The 17,526-nt window shown below is 38.9% G+C and overlaps 1 protein-coding gene across 1 annotated transcript in view; it reads left to right on the top strand.

Annotated features, from left to right (window-relative positions):
* Positions 1-2,501: 2,501 nt before the first annotated feature.
* Positions 2,502-17,526, top strand: part of micu1 (mitochondrial calcium uptake 1) — a 109,897-nt gene continuing 94,872 nt past the window's right edge. Inside the window, exons 1-2 of the mRNA XM_062995030.1 lie at positions 2,502-2,676; positions 16,053-16,217. Coding sequence (XP_062851100.1) covers positions 16,054-16,217 — 164 coding nt within the window. The 5' untranslated portion in view covers positions 2,502-2,676; position 16,053. The remainder of the gene's footprint in view (positions 2,677-16,052; positions 16,218-17,526) is intronic.

The following is a 17,526-nucleotide window of genomic DNA, read 5'->3' as shown; positions in this document are numbered from 1 at the left end:
CAAGCGCCAAGGGCCGCTTATAATGAGTGTTATTGTGGTTATCCAATTACCCGCCATTATTTTTGGGTGGTTGTTTGTATTGTACATTTCCATCCACATGACTTTAATGCAACCATTTATAGCAAAGCTGCTCGGCTGAAGTACTGCTGACAAACACAGACGCCGAGCGCACTAGTGGCGCACGTTCTTCTAAATAAACACAGTTTATTACAAAGCTGTTTTATTGTCCTTATACTAATAACAAACTGGTGCTGATGTTACAGGAGATTGGGGATTACTTTATTTGTGAAATCAATATAAATGTACCCCGGCTTGCCAAAAAAAAAGGTCACCACCTGGATTTAACTAAGCAAATAGGTAAGAGCCTCCCATTGGATAATTACTGCATGGGTGATTATGTTTCAGCTGGCAACAAGTTATTTATTCCTAACTGATGCAGTGAGTAGCTTCTCATTTGTTAAACAACCATGTCGAAAGACACATCCTGTGGTCGTGGAAAAGATGTTAATCTGTTTCAGAAGGGTCAAATTATTGGCATGCATCAAGCAGAGAAAACATCTAAGGAGATTGCTGAAACTACTAAAATTGTAGTTTAGAACTGTCCAACGCATCATTAAAAAGTGGAAGGACAGTGGGGAAACATCATCTTTGAGGAAAGAATGTGGTCGGAAAAAAATCTTGAATGTTTAATGTTATGTTTAATGGTGAAAGTAAGAGCATTTCCACACGCACAATGTGAAGGGAACTCAAGGGATTGGGACTAAACAGCTGTGTAGCCTTAAGAAAACCTCTTGTCAGTGAGGCTAACCGGCAAAAATTGCTTCAATTTGCTAGGGAGCATAAAGATTGGACGCTGGAGCAATAGAAGAAGGTCATGTGGTCTGATGAGTCCAGATTTACCCTGTTCCAGAGTGATGAGTACATCAGGGTAAGAAGAGAGGCGGCTGAAGTGATGCACCCATCAGGCCTAGTGCCTAACGTACAAGCCTGTGGGGGCAGTGCTATGATCTGGGGTTGCTGCAGTTGGTCAGGTCTAGGTTCAGCAACGTTATGTGTCCAAAGAATGAGGTCAGCTGACTACCTGAATATACTGAATGACCAGGTTATTCCATCAATGGATTTTTTCTTCCCTGATGGCACGGGCATATTCCAAGATGACAATGCCAGGATTCATCGGGCTCAAATTGTGAAAGAGTGGTTCAGGGAGCATGAGACATCATTTTCACATGTGGATTGGACACCACAGAGTCCAGACCTGAACCCCATTGAGAATCTTTGGAATGTGCTGGAGAAGACTTTGCGCAGTGGTCCAAATCTCCCATCATCATTACAAGATCTTGGGGAAAAATTAATGCAACTCTGGACAGAAATAAATGTTGTGACATTGCAGAAGCTTGTGGAAACGATGCCACAGCGAAAGCGTGCCGTAATCAAAGCTAAAGGCGGTCCAACCAAATATTAGAGTGCGTGACCTTTTTTTTTTTTTGGCCAGGCAGTGTATTTCGACTTTAATCTCGATTTCGAAATTCATACAACTTTATTTTCGTAATTATTACTATTATTCTCAAAATCGAAACAGGTCCTGGGTTCGATCCCCACGTGGGGCGGTCCGGGTCCTTTCTGTGCGGAGTTTGCATGTTCTCCCCGTGCCCGCGTGGGTTTCCTCTGGGTACTCCGGTTTCCTCCCACAGTCCAAAAACATGCCACCAGGCTAATTGGAAACACTAAATTGTCCTATAGATACCTAGCCGCTAGATGCACAAACCAGTGCACTGTAGTGCCGGTCCCAAGCCCAAATAAAATAGGGAGGGTTGTGTCAGGAAGGGCATCCGGCGTAAAAATTGTGCCAAATCGATGCGCGGATCATGATCCGCCGAAGAGCCGACCCCGCAACAGAACGGGATAAAGGCCAAGGAAAAGAAAAATTCTCAAAATCGAAACATATATTTCTTTTAAAGTGGCCCTAATATCTCCAAAATTATGGAATGCACTACACAGCTTTTTAAGATCTGCAGATTCTGTAGTTAAAAAAAAAAAACAACTAAAGACTTTTCTTTTCAAGCAGGCATTTGTATAATGTTGAATGAATTATTTATTTTTATTTATTTATTTATTTTTTTATTTGTTTTTATTTATTATTATTATTATTGTTTAATTTATTTTATGTTGTGTTTTATTATGTAGATGAGTGTGTATATTTTGTCATGCAATGTTTTTGTAAAGCACTTTGTGATTCTTATCTGTGAAAAGTGCTATATAAATAAATTTTACTTCATTACTTACTCACTTACTAATACACCGTCGTATTAAACTGACTTTGTGTTTAATAGTGGGAATTATTATGACGTTCTTTTAATTCTCTCCTGCTAGGTCTGACGCCACATTCTACCGTACTAACTAGTATGTTAAAATAGTACGCCATTCAAGGGCGGTGCATACTAAGTAGTTGCGTAGTATGAGGGTTGGAGCGAGCAGGCTGATTCGGAAGGAGGATCTATCCCTCTCTGGACGTTTGTTTAACGCAGCTGTACGGACGCTAAACTTCATTTCATCCTGACGGAGGCAGTAAAACGGATTAACACTAAAGGAATTTTGCAAACCAGGTCAAATTTCTTCTTACACGAAGTATTTCTGTTTCCTGAGAGCTGCTTTTGGCGACTCTTCGCAGCGTACAAAGTGAGTAAACAGTGCCGAGTGTCACAGAGTTAGCCAAGCTAACTAGCAAGCTAGCGACTTTCTTTAACATATATTGTGTTTGGGAGTTGTACGTGTTAGCATTTGCATGGTCATGTGAGTAGCTGAACTGTATTATTATTAGTATTAAAAAATAAGCATGTTCTCTTGGCAGCCTGAGGAAGTTAGCTGTTAACGTAAGGTAGTACGATATGCTGGAACCAGTAAAGCTAGCTATCAACACATGATGAGATGGCTAGCTCAGACGACTGGTGCTGTATGTATAATACACATACACGTTTATACTACACAGATGCCAGACATTGCTTAAATGTGCACTGAACAACATAATCAGCTTTGATAAAAATCAAGAGCATATTAAATTAACATCTCTATGGCATCCTTCTCATTCCATCACAGCCACTTTGCATTTTAATCATGAGTTTGTTTGCATCACTATTGCAATTAGGGTGTTGGGTGTCAAATGGTAGTTGTTCCTCAAAAGTTAGTATTGACTGGTGCCTCAATAGTGCCAGTTCTTCCTCAACCTGAGAGTCACTTGAGTGGAAAAGAAGAGTAGAGGAATACAGTGAGCGTCGGGTTGCTTTCATCCTTAAAATTTCAAAGATGACCATAAGAACAAGGTCAAGCAGTTGACACTGGGGACAACAGACCGGCCAAAGGTAAAAACGACTCTTTACTGATTGAGATGACTGTCAGCTTATCTGAATGTCACTCAACAACTGTACGATGACATCAAGTGACCTACAAAAAGAATAGCAAAATGGCAGCTGGGGTAAAGTGGATGGTATGCTTGGGAAGACCCGAGGATGTGCAAAGCTAGAAAAAAGAAATTAATCAATGAAAAGCAAAGAAGAGACAAGCTGAGGTTTGGATAAGACCTGAAGGTGTGGACTGTAACAGGTTTGTCCTTGTTAAGGATGCACAAATCATGTCAGGTACAAGGTATCATTGGAAAAAGTTGCTTCCTTCTCCTCTGACTGGATTCAAGCAGGACAATGCTCAATGCCTCACAGTCAGATCAATCAAGGTGTGGATGGAAGACCACCAGTTCAAGACTCTGTCTTGGCCAGCCAAGTCTCCAGACCTGAACTTCACTGGAAACCTCTGGAATGTAATCCAGAGGAACGTGGATTGCCACAAACTGTCAAACAAAGTAGAGCTGCTTGGATCCTTGTGTTATACATTAGCCTGAAGTAACTCATGTGAAAGACAGGTGAAAAGCATGCCAAGATGCATGAAAGCTGTGATTGAAAATTGGGTTATTTTGAACTCTTACTAAATTAAAGCATTATTATTATGTTCTTTTAAAATAAATATGAAAAGATGAAAACACTGCACCATTTTGACCAAGTGCCAGTTTCTGCTAATAAATGCTCTAAATGAAAACCTTTTATTTGGAGTTTGGGCAAAATCTCAGTAGTTTATAGTATAAAACTAAACAAAAAAATGATAATTTTACTTAAACACATACATAAAAGTAGAGAAACTTTTTGTTTTCCAGTGTCCTTTTTTTCCACTATTTGAAGAACATCATATAGCAGAATTGTTGCCAATTTGATTAAAGCAAATCTTGATATACTGTTTGGTTTATATTCCAACTGCTAGTCAGGTTGTTGGCATGCCTTAAACCCTTTACTTTATAACGATGCTCACAAATGAAAGTTTGACAGACTCCTTTGTAGTGTCTTACGATGCTATGGGTACTTTTTGAAAACACAACCTGCTGTGAAAGGATCCATTATGTTTTTATCAGCATTGATAAGTCCAATGTGTAAGGAGAACTTTTATTTCCTTTTTACCACTGCTTTATCCTGGTCAGGGTTGCGGTGGGTCAGGTTTCCTTAAAAACACTGGGTTTAAAAAAAGTAATACACCTCGGACAGGCTTCCAGTCTATCACAGTGTGTTGGAAATTTAGCACAGAATCATGAAGATGCAGATTTTTATGTTTGAGAGCTTTAGATTAAGGATAGCATAAAAATTTTTGCTGATTTTGCCCTAAAGCAGTCAATAGCTTTTCTTTTGGAATACGAGTCCAATGGAAATTCAGCAGGTATTAAGCCATGTATCCAGTTAATAACACAATCACTTTAAAAAAAGCTTATCAAAGAGAATCAGAATACACAATAAATAAAGAAGCTTTAACACAAAGACAGGTACATTTAAGTTGATATGTATAGTTGTCAGAGGGGATCTGTCAGGGCCATGTAGGGCCCTCTGTGTTGGAATGTGAAGGGTTGAATTAAATCTTAATTAATTAAATCAAGTCTCTTTCTCCCACTTGAAAGAACGTCTGTCCACCTATAAATTCTCAGTGGGCCAAGTAATAGTAATTTAATGAGAGACCAATTTCAAATGACAGTAAAACTGACCAATCACATCTTACCTCTAAATGGGTGGGCTTTGTTATTGCTTACTGTGGGATAATAAGTGTAACATATATATAGTTAGTTGTTAACAGCAATGGTTCTTTACGGACCTGTTTAAGTGTAACACAAGTTTAAGTGTAGTGAAGTCATTCTCATTATATTCAGTGAATAAATATAAGGTAGGCAAAGACATATTAGATAAGCTTTAACTGTTCGTTTTGTTGATATTAGATTATAGTAGAACAGTATGGAACAACGGGCGCAGTGTACTATACATGAAGCTTGTGTGATAAAGTGAATATCTAAAAAAAAGATTTTACTTTTACGGCACGATGGTTCAGTGGGGTAGCACTGTCGCCTCACATCAAGAAGGTCCTGGGTTCAATCCCCAGGCGGGGCGGTCCGGGTCCTTCCTGTGTGGAGTTTGCATGTTCTCCTGGTGTCTGCGTGGGTTTCCTCCAGGAGCTCTGGTTTCCTCCCACAGTCTAAAAACATGCAGTCAGGCTAATTGGAGACACTGAATTGCCCTATAGGTGAATGGGGGTGTGTGTGTGTGTGTGTGCCCTGCGATGGACTGGCGCCCCGTCCAGGGTGTTACTGTGTGCCTTGCGCCCATTGAAAAGCTGGGATAGGCTCCAGCACCCCGTGACCCTAATTGGATAAGCGGTTAAGACACTCAGTGAGTGAGTGAGTTTACTTTTATTTAGGTGATAACTCTCACTGTGTTTTAGGGCCACTGTTAATTTTTTTATATTTGACTTCGAATGAAGTGGAATTATTATGGCCGAAGGGTGTGCAACAGTAAGATAGCAATCTCCCTCCTAGTGTTGAATGAAGGACGTTGTGGATAAAGTTATACCTTTATATCGGTTTTACAAATCCTCAATTTCCTGACACATCAGTACAAGTTTGTTAGAATAAGAACGCTAAAAGAGCTTTGCAAGACTGTGTTCATGAAGTATTACAACTTTATTCTCGCTACTGATTGTTGTATAAATGTGCTGAATGGGTTTAAAGTGTAATGTTACTGTTGCTTCTAGACTGTAGGTTCTGTCTTGTAATTTGCATGGTTTGTGGCACCTCTGATTACTTTATTCATGTGGTTTTCCAGCAGGTACTGTGGTATCCTCGCACCTCCCAAAAACATGCCACTAAATAGGCTGAGTATTCTAAATTGCCCTTACGTGTATTGCAAAACTGCTTTTTGCAGGATGTCCCACTGAGCACCAAGCTTGAAAACAATGAACAAAATTGACTGACTTACTGACCGTTTATTCACTTGCAGTTTTGTATTGAATGTATTTTAGTTTAAAAGACATGAGAAGATAAAAATAAGAAGTGGGATCATTTATTCATTTAGCCTAGTCATTTCCAATGGGCCGTGTAGTAGAACCTCTGTTGCTTGAACGTGTTACAGCACACAGTGCCTCAAACCCTGCTGTGTACGGGGCTATGTAGTCACAGGCTAATCAAAGTGCCTATGCTAAATTCAAATCATAGTTGATAGTTTACACATTGTGCACACCGGCATCAGAACTTTACATTACAGCAGTGGTAAAATGTTACATGGTCTAATTAGTTCCACTTTAAAAGAGTTGCTGGTAACGTCCATGCCTGGCGGGTCTGAGTCGTTTCAACAGCATATAAGGCGGGTGGTCATAATGTTTAGGCTTATTTGTGTATTGTATCATTATTGTGTATGTTGTACTGATGAGGTTGCTGTAGATAATCATTTTACTCACGCTGCACTCTGCTTGAATATTGTTCATTAAGCAGGCTCATCTGAGACATCTCAGCGTAGTCACAGCACACAATTGAAATATAAATGGAGGTAATTGACCACTTGCTTCATGAATACATCCAAATGTATTCAGTTTTGCAGATAGGATAGTGCCATTGGTGCATTAATTAAGCCTTTGGTATTTAATTGCAGAAAATGTGGACTTTTAAATAGGGCAATTTGTGGACAGTTGTGGTTTCTCTGAACAGCTCTGCAGCCCTACTATGAAAAGTACAGATATTAGCCAAAATGTTGGCGTTCTGTTTATGCTAATGATAATGAGTCCCAGACTTTTGCTATAGTGTCTGCTACAGCGGAAGTCAAAGGTTTACATACACTGATCAGCCAAAACATTATGACCACTTAATATGCAGTCAAACAGCTCTGACTTGCCTAACATTGCATTCTGGTCCTGCCATATTTTCCACAGGTAAATGATGCACTTCTAAATCCTTAAAATAATAATAATATCAAATTACAGAAAGCATTTAGTTATTGTTGCTTAAGGTGATGTAACCTGTTATTAAATTGAACAAACTATTCTTTCAATATATTTATTTGATCCTTGTAAAAATGCTTGTTTTTTTATGTTAATCACTTGTTTCCTTTGTGTAATATTACATTTTGTTTAATGATGTGAAATCATGTGTAGTAACAGTTTTACATTCTCATAATAGTCACTCTCGCTGAGCAAATGCCAAAAAACAATGAAGGTTCTAATGATTAATTCTTGTTTATGATGATACAAATTTTGCCCATTTTCAAATAATATAATGTGAAGTGAAGCAACAGTTAAGGAAAAAGCCAGTTTTAAATCATCCTTAAAGTGTTAAATGTAGAGATGGACCGATCAGCGTTTTTGAGGCCGATTCCGGAGGCCTAACTGGTTTATTACTATTTTTAACGAACTCATGTGAAACAGCATAATATCTTTAACAAAATTAGCAGTAAATAAACAAAGTAAATCAAACAAATACAGCCAATACTGCAATGATTATATTTAGAACAATAATTTAAAATGAAAAAAAGTATATTAAATAAATGCAGTCAAAACTGCAGTCATTAAACGCAGACTCGGGGTTATTTTAAACTGCAACCATTCAACTGTTTTTAAACAGTAAATTAAACAGTCAATACTGCAATAATTAAACGTAGCCCTTAATTAAAACGAAAAAAAACAACAACCCAGTAAATCAAACAAATACAGTTAAAATACTGCAATCATTACATTTAGACCATTAATTATTTTAACACGGAAAAACTGTAAATTAAACAGTCAATACTAGGGGTGGGTTTATAAAATCGATTTTTCTATTTTAATCGATCTTTATTTGAACGATCCGATATCGATTCATATAAATGCGAGATCGATTTTTTAAATACGCCCCTTTTTACGGTGCACACGGAAATCTATTACTATTGTTACCCCCTTTAATTTCGCGTGACCAGCCACTGTTTTTTCATGCAACGAGATCTGACCTGCACATCAGTTTAGCATGGCAGAAGCTCAAGTTATGACCACTACACAACTTTTTGCACTGATTTTCGCTCGGCTCTGGATTCGGGAGGAACTCGGTGTTCGCTCTGCGATCAAAACTCGGCTCTCAATCAATGTGAGAAACAGCGAGGGGAAACACAGGGGAGAGGTTGGAAACAGGTGGTGGAGCGCAATATAGTTTCTATCAGAATACATCAGCACACGCGAGATCGTTCTCTACAAAACAAAATATTTATTAACCTCCAACTCACTACAGAACGATCCATGCTGCTCATGTTGCCAAATCCACTCAGATTCATTTATTTCATCAGCGCACAAACTTTGATTGCTCGCTACTTGTTGATGTGCATGTTTGGACGTGGTATCATTAAACCTTTCATCACTTCTCTTGTTTTCGTGACAAAATGTAGTTTTGGAGACCAGAGAAGCTCGCCTGTGATTCCCCCTGGTGATGGATGGTGTAGTGTAAAACTCCCCATCGCCCATCAGTTGTGTAGTGTGAACATTACAGTGACCACGTGTTAATCAGAGTGTCGTGTAGTGTAAACTTGGCATAAGCTGTACAACAGCCAGGTGTATGTTTACATTACATTTACAATGTCAGACAAATGGAAGAAAACAGTAACATTCATTTTTTATTATTATTTCATTTGTCTGACATGCTACAACATTGTAAATGTAATGTAAACATACACCTGGCTGTTGAATGTTACTGTTTTCTGTTTTGGATTAATTATTTATGTAAACAAAATACACAAATATTTTTAATAATGAGTGTTCTTTGTACAATTATCACATTCGTTCTCTGAACATCTGTAAACAAAACCTGTTAATGTAACTCAAATATGCCTAAATGTGTTGAATCGAAATTGGATCGAAAATCGAATCGAAAATCGAAAATCGAAGATCGAATCGAATCGGGACCTGGTGAATCGGAATCGAATCGATCCAGGAAATTGGTGGCGATACCCAGCCCTAGTCAATACTGCAATAATGAAACATGGCCCTTAATGTTTTCAACGGAAAAACAGTGAATTAAACAAATACAGTGAAAATACTGCAATAATTAAATTTAAACCATTAATTATTTTAACACGAAAAAACCATATATTACATAAATGCTATCAAAATTGCAGTCATTAAACTCGGACCCTGGGTTATTTTAAAACGAAAAACTGCAACAATTAAATGTAGATGATGAATTATTTCTAAACGAAAAACAGCAAATGAAACAAATGTTGTCTGCATAGCGTCACTGAAATCGCGCAGTTGTCAGAGGTCTTGAATGAATTATAGATTAAATATAACAGCAGCCCTGGATGAGTCTGTGTTATATACGGTAAACAACTGCCAGACTGACTGCTTCAGTTCTGGATGTGTTAAACTTTATAAAAAGTCTGTGCTGCTTTTGCAGTTTAGTTAGTGAAGCTTCAGGTGTGACACTCCGCATCGTTCATGTTCTTGTATTTCTCCGTTTAGTACCGTAACAGCGATTTAAAGCCTAAATTGTGATCCTTAAACAGCTTTACGTCTGACTTCAGTAAACAAATACTTCAGAAATTCATGTCTTGTTAAAAACTCGACCGTCAATCACACTCAGTTCTGTTCTGTTCCCCGCCACATTACGGTGAAGCCTGATACACTCACACACACGTAAATTGAAACTTGCGGAAATTTAAAGACATAGCGGTCCCGTCAAAAACAATCCTGTTATTATGGCATGTATGATGTACATGACGTACGATGCCCAGGTCTGCTTTAGCCGCTCGCGATCGGCTCTCGGGATCGGCTAAATTTGAGAAATATCGGCCGATTGCATATTTTGATAAAAAATTGGCCGATACTGATACATAGCCGCTCGATCCTTCCATCTCTAGTTAAATGGGTTCCACACCAAACTGATCAACTCATGTCTTTATGGACCTGACTTACTACACAGGGCAGTCATGTTGGGAAAGGTCAGGACAAAACCATCCCCAAACTGTTGCCACCAAGTTGGAATTATACAGTATAATTGATATAATGTAATTAACTATACATCTGTTAGCAATGAGTGTGACTAAAACACCTCAACACTGGTACCCATGTGCACATACTTCTGGCCATATAGTGTATACAGTAGTACTAGGGCTGGGTGGTATGACCAAAGATTTGTATCAGTATTTTTTAAGATTCTGACGGTTTCACGGTATATCACGGTATGTTTTATTTTTTGTATGACTGGGACTTTTTATATGTCTGTGGCTGATTCTACTGTCATACATACATAGAATATATAGCATTTTCATTTCACCATGTATATAAGGAAGGTTTTGAGTACTATAAGGTTTGCTTTGGCCCCACAAAGTGACACAATATATGATGGAATCAGTTAACACTGTTATGCTAACGCTACCTGGCTTACTAGTGAGCTGAAATCTGCACCGCACTCCATAGCGCTTTTAGCGGCGAACAATATTATATGATTTGCATCCTATTGAAGCCTATACCTGTTGTATTAACTATGCTATGGTATGGCTGTATATGAAAAATCCATACAGTACAAGGAATTAAAGCCGGTATATCGATTGTACTGTCATACTGCCCAGCTCTAAGTAGTACATTGTATGATATTATGCTGCTGGTGAATAAGTCTGGTGTGTGTTAAACTGCCAGAGGTTTAAAACAGTGTAGGAAAAAGTGTCAGTTTCAGAATTATAACAGTGAATTATTCATTTCAGCTGCTCCTGTTAGAAGTCATCACAGTAGATCTTTCAACCACAAATTTTTACGACTTATGCCCTTCCTGCTTCATGTACCGCCATGAGCCTTCTGTTATTGCAAGCCCAGCCGTGGATTTAAAACCTCTTACAGTCTTACACACAGCCACACAAGCTCACTAAGTTTAGAATTATAACAAAAATTTGCAAACACTTATCAACTCACAGCTGCTCTGCAGCAGTGGAAGTAAATGAAACTTTGAAAGTAGATGCAAACAATACCAACAGGTGTCCTTTATTTTGTTGATTACTTCCAAACCGCCTGTCTGTTTACCAGCATTATTAAAACAGATTGTTAGACTTAGCACATTTTCTGGAAAAAAAAAAACACACACACACAAAAAAAGAATGGAAAAAATTAACATTTTAAATGGACAAAGTATGTTCCAATCATTCAGATGCAGGAAAAAAAACATCTGCTGAAACTAGTGACCATTCCATCTCTAAGTGATGAAGTCAGTATAAGGAATTCATAAATCATACATCCATCATTCTCTGTCCTCCAGCACAATCAAGAGACCTTTACATTATTGCTATGTAGTGTATGGGATGTTTTATGTCAGACATTAGAGTACTGGAAAATGAACCTGTGACTTTTAAAAATGCTGTTACCTCTGAATTAGTGTTGCGCTAAATTATAAAGCCTTTTGCTACAATAGTTTTGACATTTTGTGTTCCTTCATTTCACTATCATAATTATGCTTTAATGTGAAACATAAATCTTTAACCTCACATAAATATTATCAAGGCATTTCCCTGCCTACTTACACTTTAATGGTAGCAATCAGACAAGCTTCTGACCACTCGTGGACATGCAGGAGTGTAGAGTCTTCAAGAGAAATAAATGCCTGCCAAAATCTTCTCCAGAGATTTCCTCTATCATCCTTCATAGTTATGCACCATAGCTCACTCCAATTAGCATTGTGCCCCTTCCCTTCTGCTGAATCAGTGACTTGGATTGGAACTAGGTGATCAGTAATGAAGTATTGGCAGGTGGCTGTTGCAGCCCCCTCCTGTAATTACTGTTCCACATCCCCTGACACACTGCTGACTTCAGTGATTTGCAAATGAAATTTAGAGATTAGATCATTATATTAAAGTAGGACTGAGCATTTAATGGCTATAAAAAATGCTTGTACAAACCCAATTTTTAGAGAAGAATTAATTTTCTTGAATGTTTATTTTTTATACTTTATATTATTATTTTATTTGACTTTTTTACTGATCAACTTCATTGTAATTTGTAAGTATAAACACATTTTAAATTGAATGTCTGCAGCACACCCAAAAACGAAAATAAGCAAAATAAGAGTGAAAACATTATAGAATATTGAAGTTACAGGGTTTTGAAACATTTATCCAAGCAGTGAATTGGTAACATGAGGGAATCATGATTTGGTATAAAAGGTGTCACCAAAGGCTCAGTAGGTACAAGCAATAATGGGTGTGGTTCACCACTTTATGCCAAACTTTATGAAAGAATTGTCAGTCATTTCAAAAGGAAAATTATAAAACGGATAGTTCCGGTCCTAAAATCTGATTGGCTGAGCCATGTTCGAAGCCGTTGTAAAATCCCCGATATACGCACACCTATGAACACCTCACATCATTCCATATTAATACGCCACTGAAAAGAAAAAGTGAATGTTATGTTAACGAACTACCTGGGGTCGCGCTTTTTGTAAGTGTTTTTGTAAAAAAATTTATAAATTGAACATTGTTGTATTTTATTATATTTTATGTTGACCGCCGTTTTATAAAAGCAATAAGCCACTTGAGACCGTGCGTTACTGCTATAATTTGATCACGTGAAAAGACGTTTTAGGCACTCCGCTTCGCGTCATGCCAAAACAACCTTCCCCGTGATAAAATCGCAGTAACGCACGGTCTCTCGTGGCTTATTGCTTAATTTTATAACACAGGATTGCAAATAATTTAGGTCATTCGCCATCTACTGTACATAATATTGTGAAAAGATTTAGTTACATTCATGACAGGAACGGTAGTCACTCATTACACAAGATTCATCAGTTCACAAGTTTAATATCAAACACAGAAATGGACAATTTAGTGTCTCCAATTCACCTCACTTGCATGTCTTTGGACTGAGAGGAAACCGGAGCACCCAGAGGAAACCCACGCGGACACGGGGAGAACATGCAAACTCCACACAGAAAGGACCCGGACCGCCCCACCTGGGAATCGAACCCAGGACCTTATTGCTGTGAGGCGACAGTGCTACCCGCTTAGCCGCCCGAAAAGATTTAGGACACTTCGATTTCTGTAGAGCCAGGGAGGAAAACACTGTTTAATGTGCCATTTACATTTACATTTTCAGCAGACACTTTTATCCAAAGCGACTTACACAATGAGCTGAACACGATGAGCATTTGAGGGTTAAGGGCCTTGCTTAGGGACCCAACCGTGGCAACTTGGTGGTGGCGGGGTTTGAACCGGCAACCTTCTGCTTACAAGTGCAGTACCTTAACCACTGAGCTATCATGTGCCAGACCTTTAACAAATCGTAGGAATAACAAATCATAGATTCTTCTTTTTATTGCATTTTACAAAATGTTCCAACTTTTGTGAACATAGGGTTTGTATTTATTGAGAATGTAATGCATTTTTGCTTCTAAACAGTGTATAGTATGGCTCACATCACCCTCACATCATTCCATATTAATACGCCACTGAAAAGAAAAAGTGAATGTTATGTTCGCCCTCATGTTGCCTAGCAACACTGTTAACGAACTACCTGGGGTCGCGGAAGAATGCTTTTTGTAAATGTTTTTGTAAATAAAAACATTTATAAATTGAACATTGTTGTATTTTATTATATTTTATGTTGACCGCCGTTTTATGAAAGCAATAAGCCACTCGAGACTGTGCGTTACTGCTATGATTTTATCACGTGGAAAGACGTTTAGGGAAAACAACCTTCCCCGTGATAAAATCGCAGTAACCCACGGTCTCTCGTGGCTTATTGCTTTATTTCATGTGACCTTTTCCAAGCTCTCAGATGTATGGGAATGTGGAAATACAGGCTGGTTTTACTTTAAGTGAATGCCATGAAAGGATGAAGAAGCACTGTCACAGTAAATTTCTGTGTGCTGCAGTCTGAACTGATCTTCATTCAGTAATGGATTTTCATTTGCTTCAGTACAGTTACTCAGAATGGTTTAGTGCGGCTCGTAGCGTGGGTGCCGCACAGTAACATAAACATTAAGATCTGGGTTTAATCCTCACCCCTGGTCACTATCTATGAAGAGGTTTTGCATTTTCTTTCCTCAAGATTCAGAAGGTGGATTGGCTAGTATGCATTGCCTGTAGATGTAAAGAATTAAGTGATTTTTATATATTTTTTTTAGCTTTAGCTTTTTAAGCGTGACTAATAAGGAATAGATGAGTAACAAGCTAACAATATGCAGTATGAACTAGGGATGCATCGATACCATTTTTTCCCAACCGAGTACAAGTACATGTATTTTTGTACTTGCCGATACCGATACCAATACCTATTTAGAATACCGTTTTTTTTTTAAACAAAAACACACGTTGTGACGAAGTGACGAGAAGTGTTTGTGCGCTGACGTGATGAAATCAAGGAGGAAAAATAAATGAATCTGAGTGGATTTGGCAACACGAATAGCATGGATTGTTCTGTAGTGAGTTGGAGGTTAATAAATATTTTTGCAATGTTGGTGTTTTGTTGTTATGTTTTGTAGAGAACGATCAGGTCAGAAATACTGTGAAACGTGTGTGTGTGGGTGTATTCTGATATAAACTATATTATCCCCCTGTCCCACCTGTTTACACTCCTCTCCTGCGTTTCCCCTCACACCGTATCCTGCGTTTTCATTGGCTGTTCGACATGTCACTCATTCCCAGTCGCACATCTCAGATCAGATATCTGACGCAGAGCCGTAGATTCTCTCTACCGCTCTGATCTGACGTGCTAAACAACTCGAGCGCTCGGTGAGCCGGTCGGATCGAGTTGTTGGATAGTTCACACTTAGCGATCGAGAGCCGAGTTTTGATCGCCGAGCGAACGCCGAGTTGCTCCCGAGCCGGCAAATCTTGCAAAAACCGTGTAGTGTGAACTAGGCATAACGCAGCAATGTGCATTAGGCACACAGTATCGGATGTTTAGTATCGTAGCCTCGTTTGCGAGTACGAGTACAAGTTAATGAGTGCGGTATCGGGCAAATACCCAATACCAGTATCGGTACTCATGCATGTCTAGTATGAACATACGTCAGGACAATACTGCAGGCATCTAAACAAGTTTAGGTGGTGTTGCTGCAGAGCTCCAGCGACCAGATTCACTCCCTCTCAAATCAAATGAATGTATTCCAAGAAAATATTGAATCTTTTAAAACAGTGTAATTTTATTCATAGGTGAAATTAGTCAGTGTCACTGTGCCATCTGTTTTCTTCCTTTTGAGGAAATCAGTGGGCCAGCCAGCTGAATTAGATTTACATCAAACATTGCACACCAAATTCATATTGTAAGAAGCATATCATTACACCTCCAGTCAGTACAGATACCTTCATGTGGAGTTTGGCATTTTCTTACTGTACCTGTGTGGGATTTTTTTGAAAAATGAGTGGGTGTGTGATGCCCTGTGATGGACTGGCTCCCTTTTCATGGTGTATTGCAGCAATGTTTCTGCACTAGGCTCTGTCTTTACTGCAGACCCAACCATAATAAAGCTGAATAAATGAATGCATAAAAGCATTATTTAGATGCATCACGGATAGCTGAGCGTCACCCTATAAGTCAGTTTCATAAAGAATCTTAACTGCATCCTAAAGCTAATATTTGGCATAATGTATTTCAATTCCATCCTGCTTAAATACACAAAGTCTAGGCAGAATCCATGATGCCTCAAATCTGTTCTTTATCTATACCATCTCACTTATTCAAGCATGTTTCTCTCTGTTCCGCAGCATGTACCGCGTGCGGGCATTGACTGCAGTCTCCATTGGGATGGTGCAGTGGTCACGTCGTGTTCACAGCAGCACTGTGCGCTTTCCTCAGCGACGTCGGCTGCTGCTGGCCGCTCTGGCAGGAGTCACGGGCACGGCGGCCGCTACAGGACTGCTCTGGACAAGGTAACGGGGCACTTCAGAATTTCACACACATGGATCAATTCCTGTGCCACATTTCAGATGGTCTGATAAAGAGCAAAGCAGTTGCAGTGTCAGGGAAAGGGGCTTCATGTATTATATAACTAATCAGAGAAGATGGCTCTAGGGGGTTGGCAGGTGGTTGGTAGTTATGTTATCATCCATAGCAAAATAAGACTTTTCTTTGCTTCATAAGATTAAGATTAAAAAGGCTTGTATCCAGTTCACTGCTGCTCTGTTTTTTTCATTTCGTAGAACTGATGCATATGCATACATGGTTTTGGTTTGTGACAGATGCAGAAGGAGCATATTGTCATCAATTTGCTGTCATTATTTAGAAACACTTGGGTTGAGGCGAATACTCTAATGAGGAGTGCTACTCCAGAAGGGGAGCACCCATCCGATAAGTAACAGCTGCTAGTGCTGCTTCTTTTTGTCCTTCAGCACTTTTAATCATGTTAGGAGTGTTTGTGTGATAAACTTGATTTAACGATGTAGGGGTCTTGTAGGGGAAGGTAAGGGATCTACCCAGCAACGGTGTTGTGATATCATGTTTATGCTATGACAACCCTGTCCAAAAAGGAACTTTTAATAAAAATAATGCATTGATTAATTTATTTTCCTTTTGGCTGGTCCCATATCAGGGGTTGCTGCAACAGATAATTCAGGTCTGCATATCTGATTTAGCACAGTTTTACACCCTATGCTACCCTACTTGTTTTGTCTTGACTCGGGACTCGAAAGTGCACCTTAAAATGGCTAGGTTGTTGAGCCACCCCAACCACTCCAACCAACCAATAACCAATTGTCCAAATATTATAAAGAGGAACGCTTTAAAAGAACCAGTCCCAACAGGGACCTTCATCCTTCTTGGGTAGCCTGGAGGATATTTGTCTGAATTTAAATGAGATCACGTAAGCAGACACTAAATAGGTAAAAAGAAAATTCATTTGAACATAAGCATCATGAAAGGATGAAAGTGTAATGCTCAGTTTCTGGACATTGTGAGCACCATCACTGAAGATTGTCATCACACCCAGCAGTCCAGCAGAAACAGCATTCAAACCTACAGGCTTCTGCCTCGGGTGGGTTAGAAGGTGCACGTCAGAAACACTTTCTTTAGGACACAGGGCTCTTTAGGGCAGTCAGCGTCAAAAAAGTGAAAAAAAGACCACAATGTGGATGTAAAACCAGTCAAAGCTTTTACAATATTTAGCTCATATTTGAAGTGTCATTCTTAATGTTTACTGTTCTTTCAATCATTTTAGGGAGCTCTGCTGACCAAATCAGAGTT

The sequence above is a fragment of the Trichomycterus rosablanca genome, chromosome 5 (assembly GCF_030014385.1).
Source record: "Trichomycterus rosablanca isolate fTriRos1 chromosome 5, fTriRos1.hap1, whole genome shotgun sequence".
NCBI lineage: Eukaryota > Metazoa > Chordata > Actinopteri > Siluriformes > Trichomycteridae > Trichomycterus > Trichomycterus rosablanca.
Note: the sequence above shows the minus strand (reverse complement) of the source record. Positions and strands in the feature narration are given on the sequence as shown.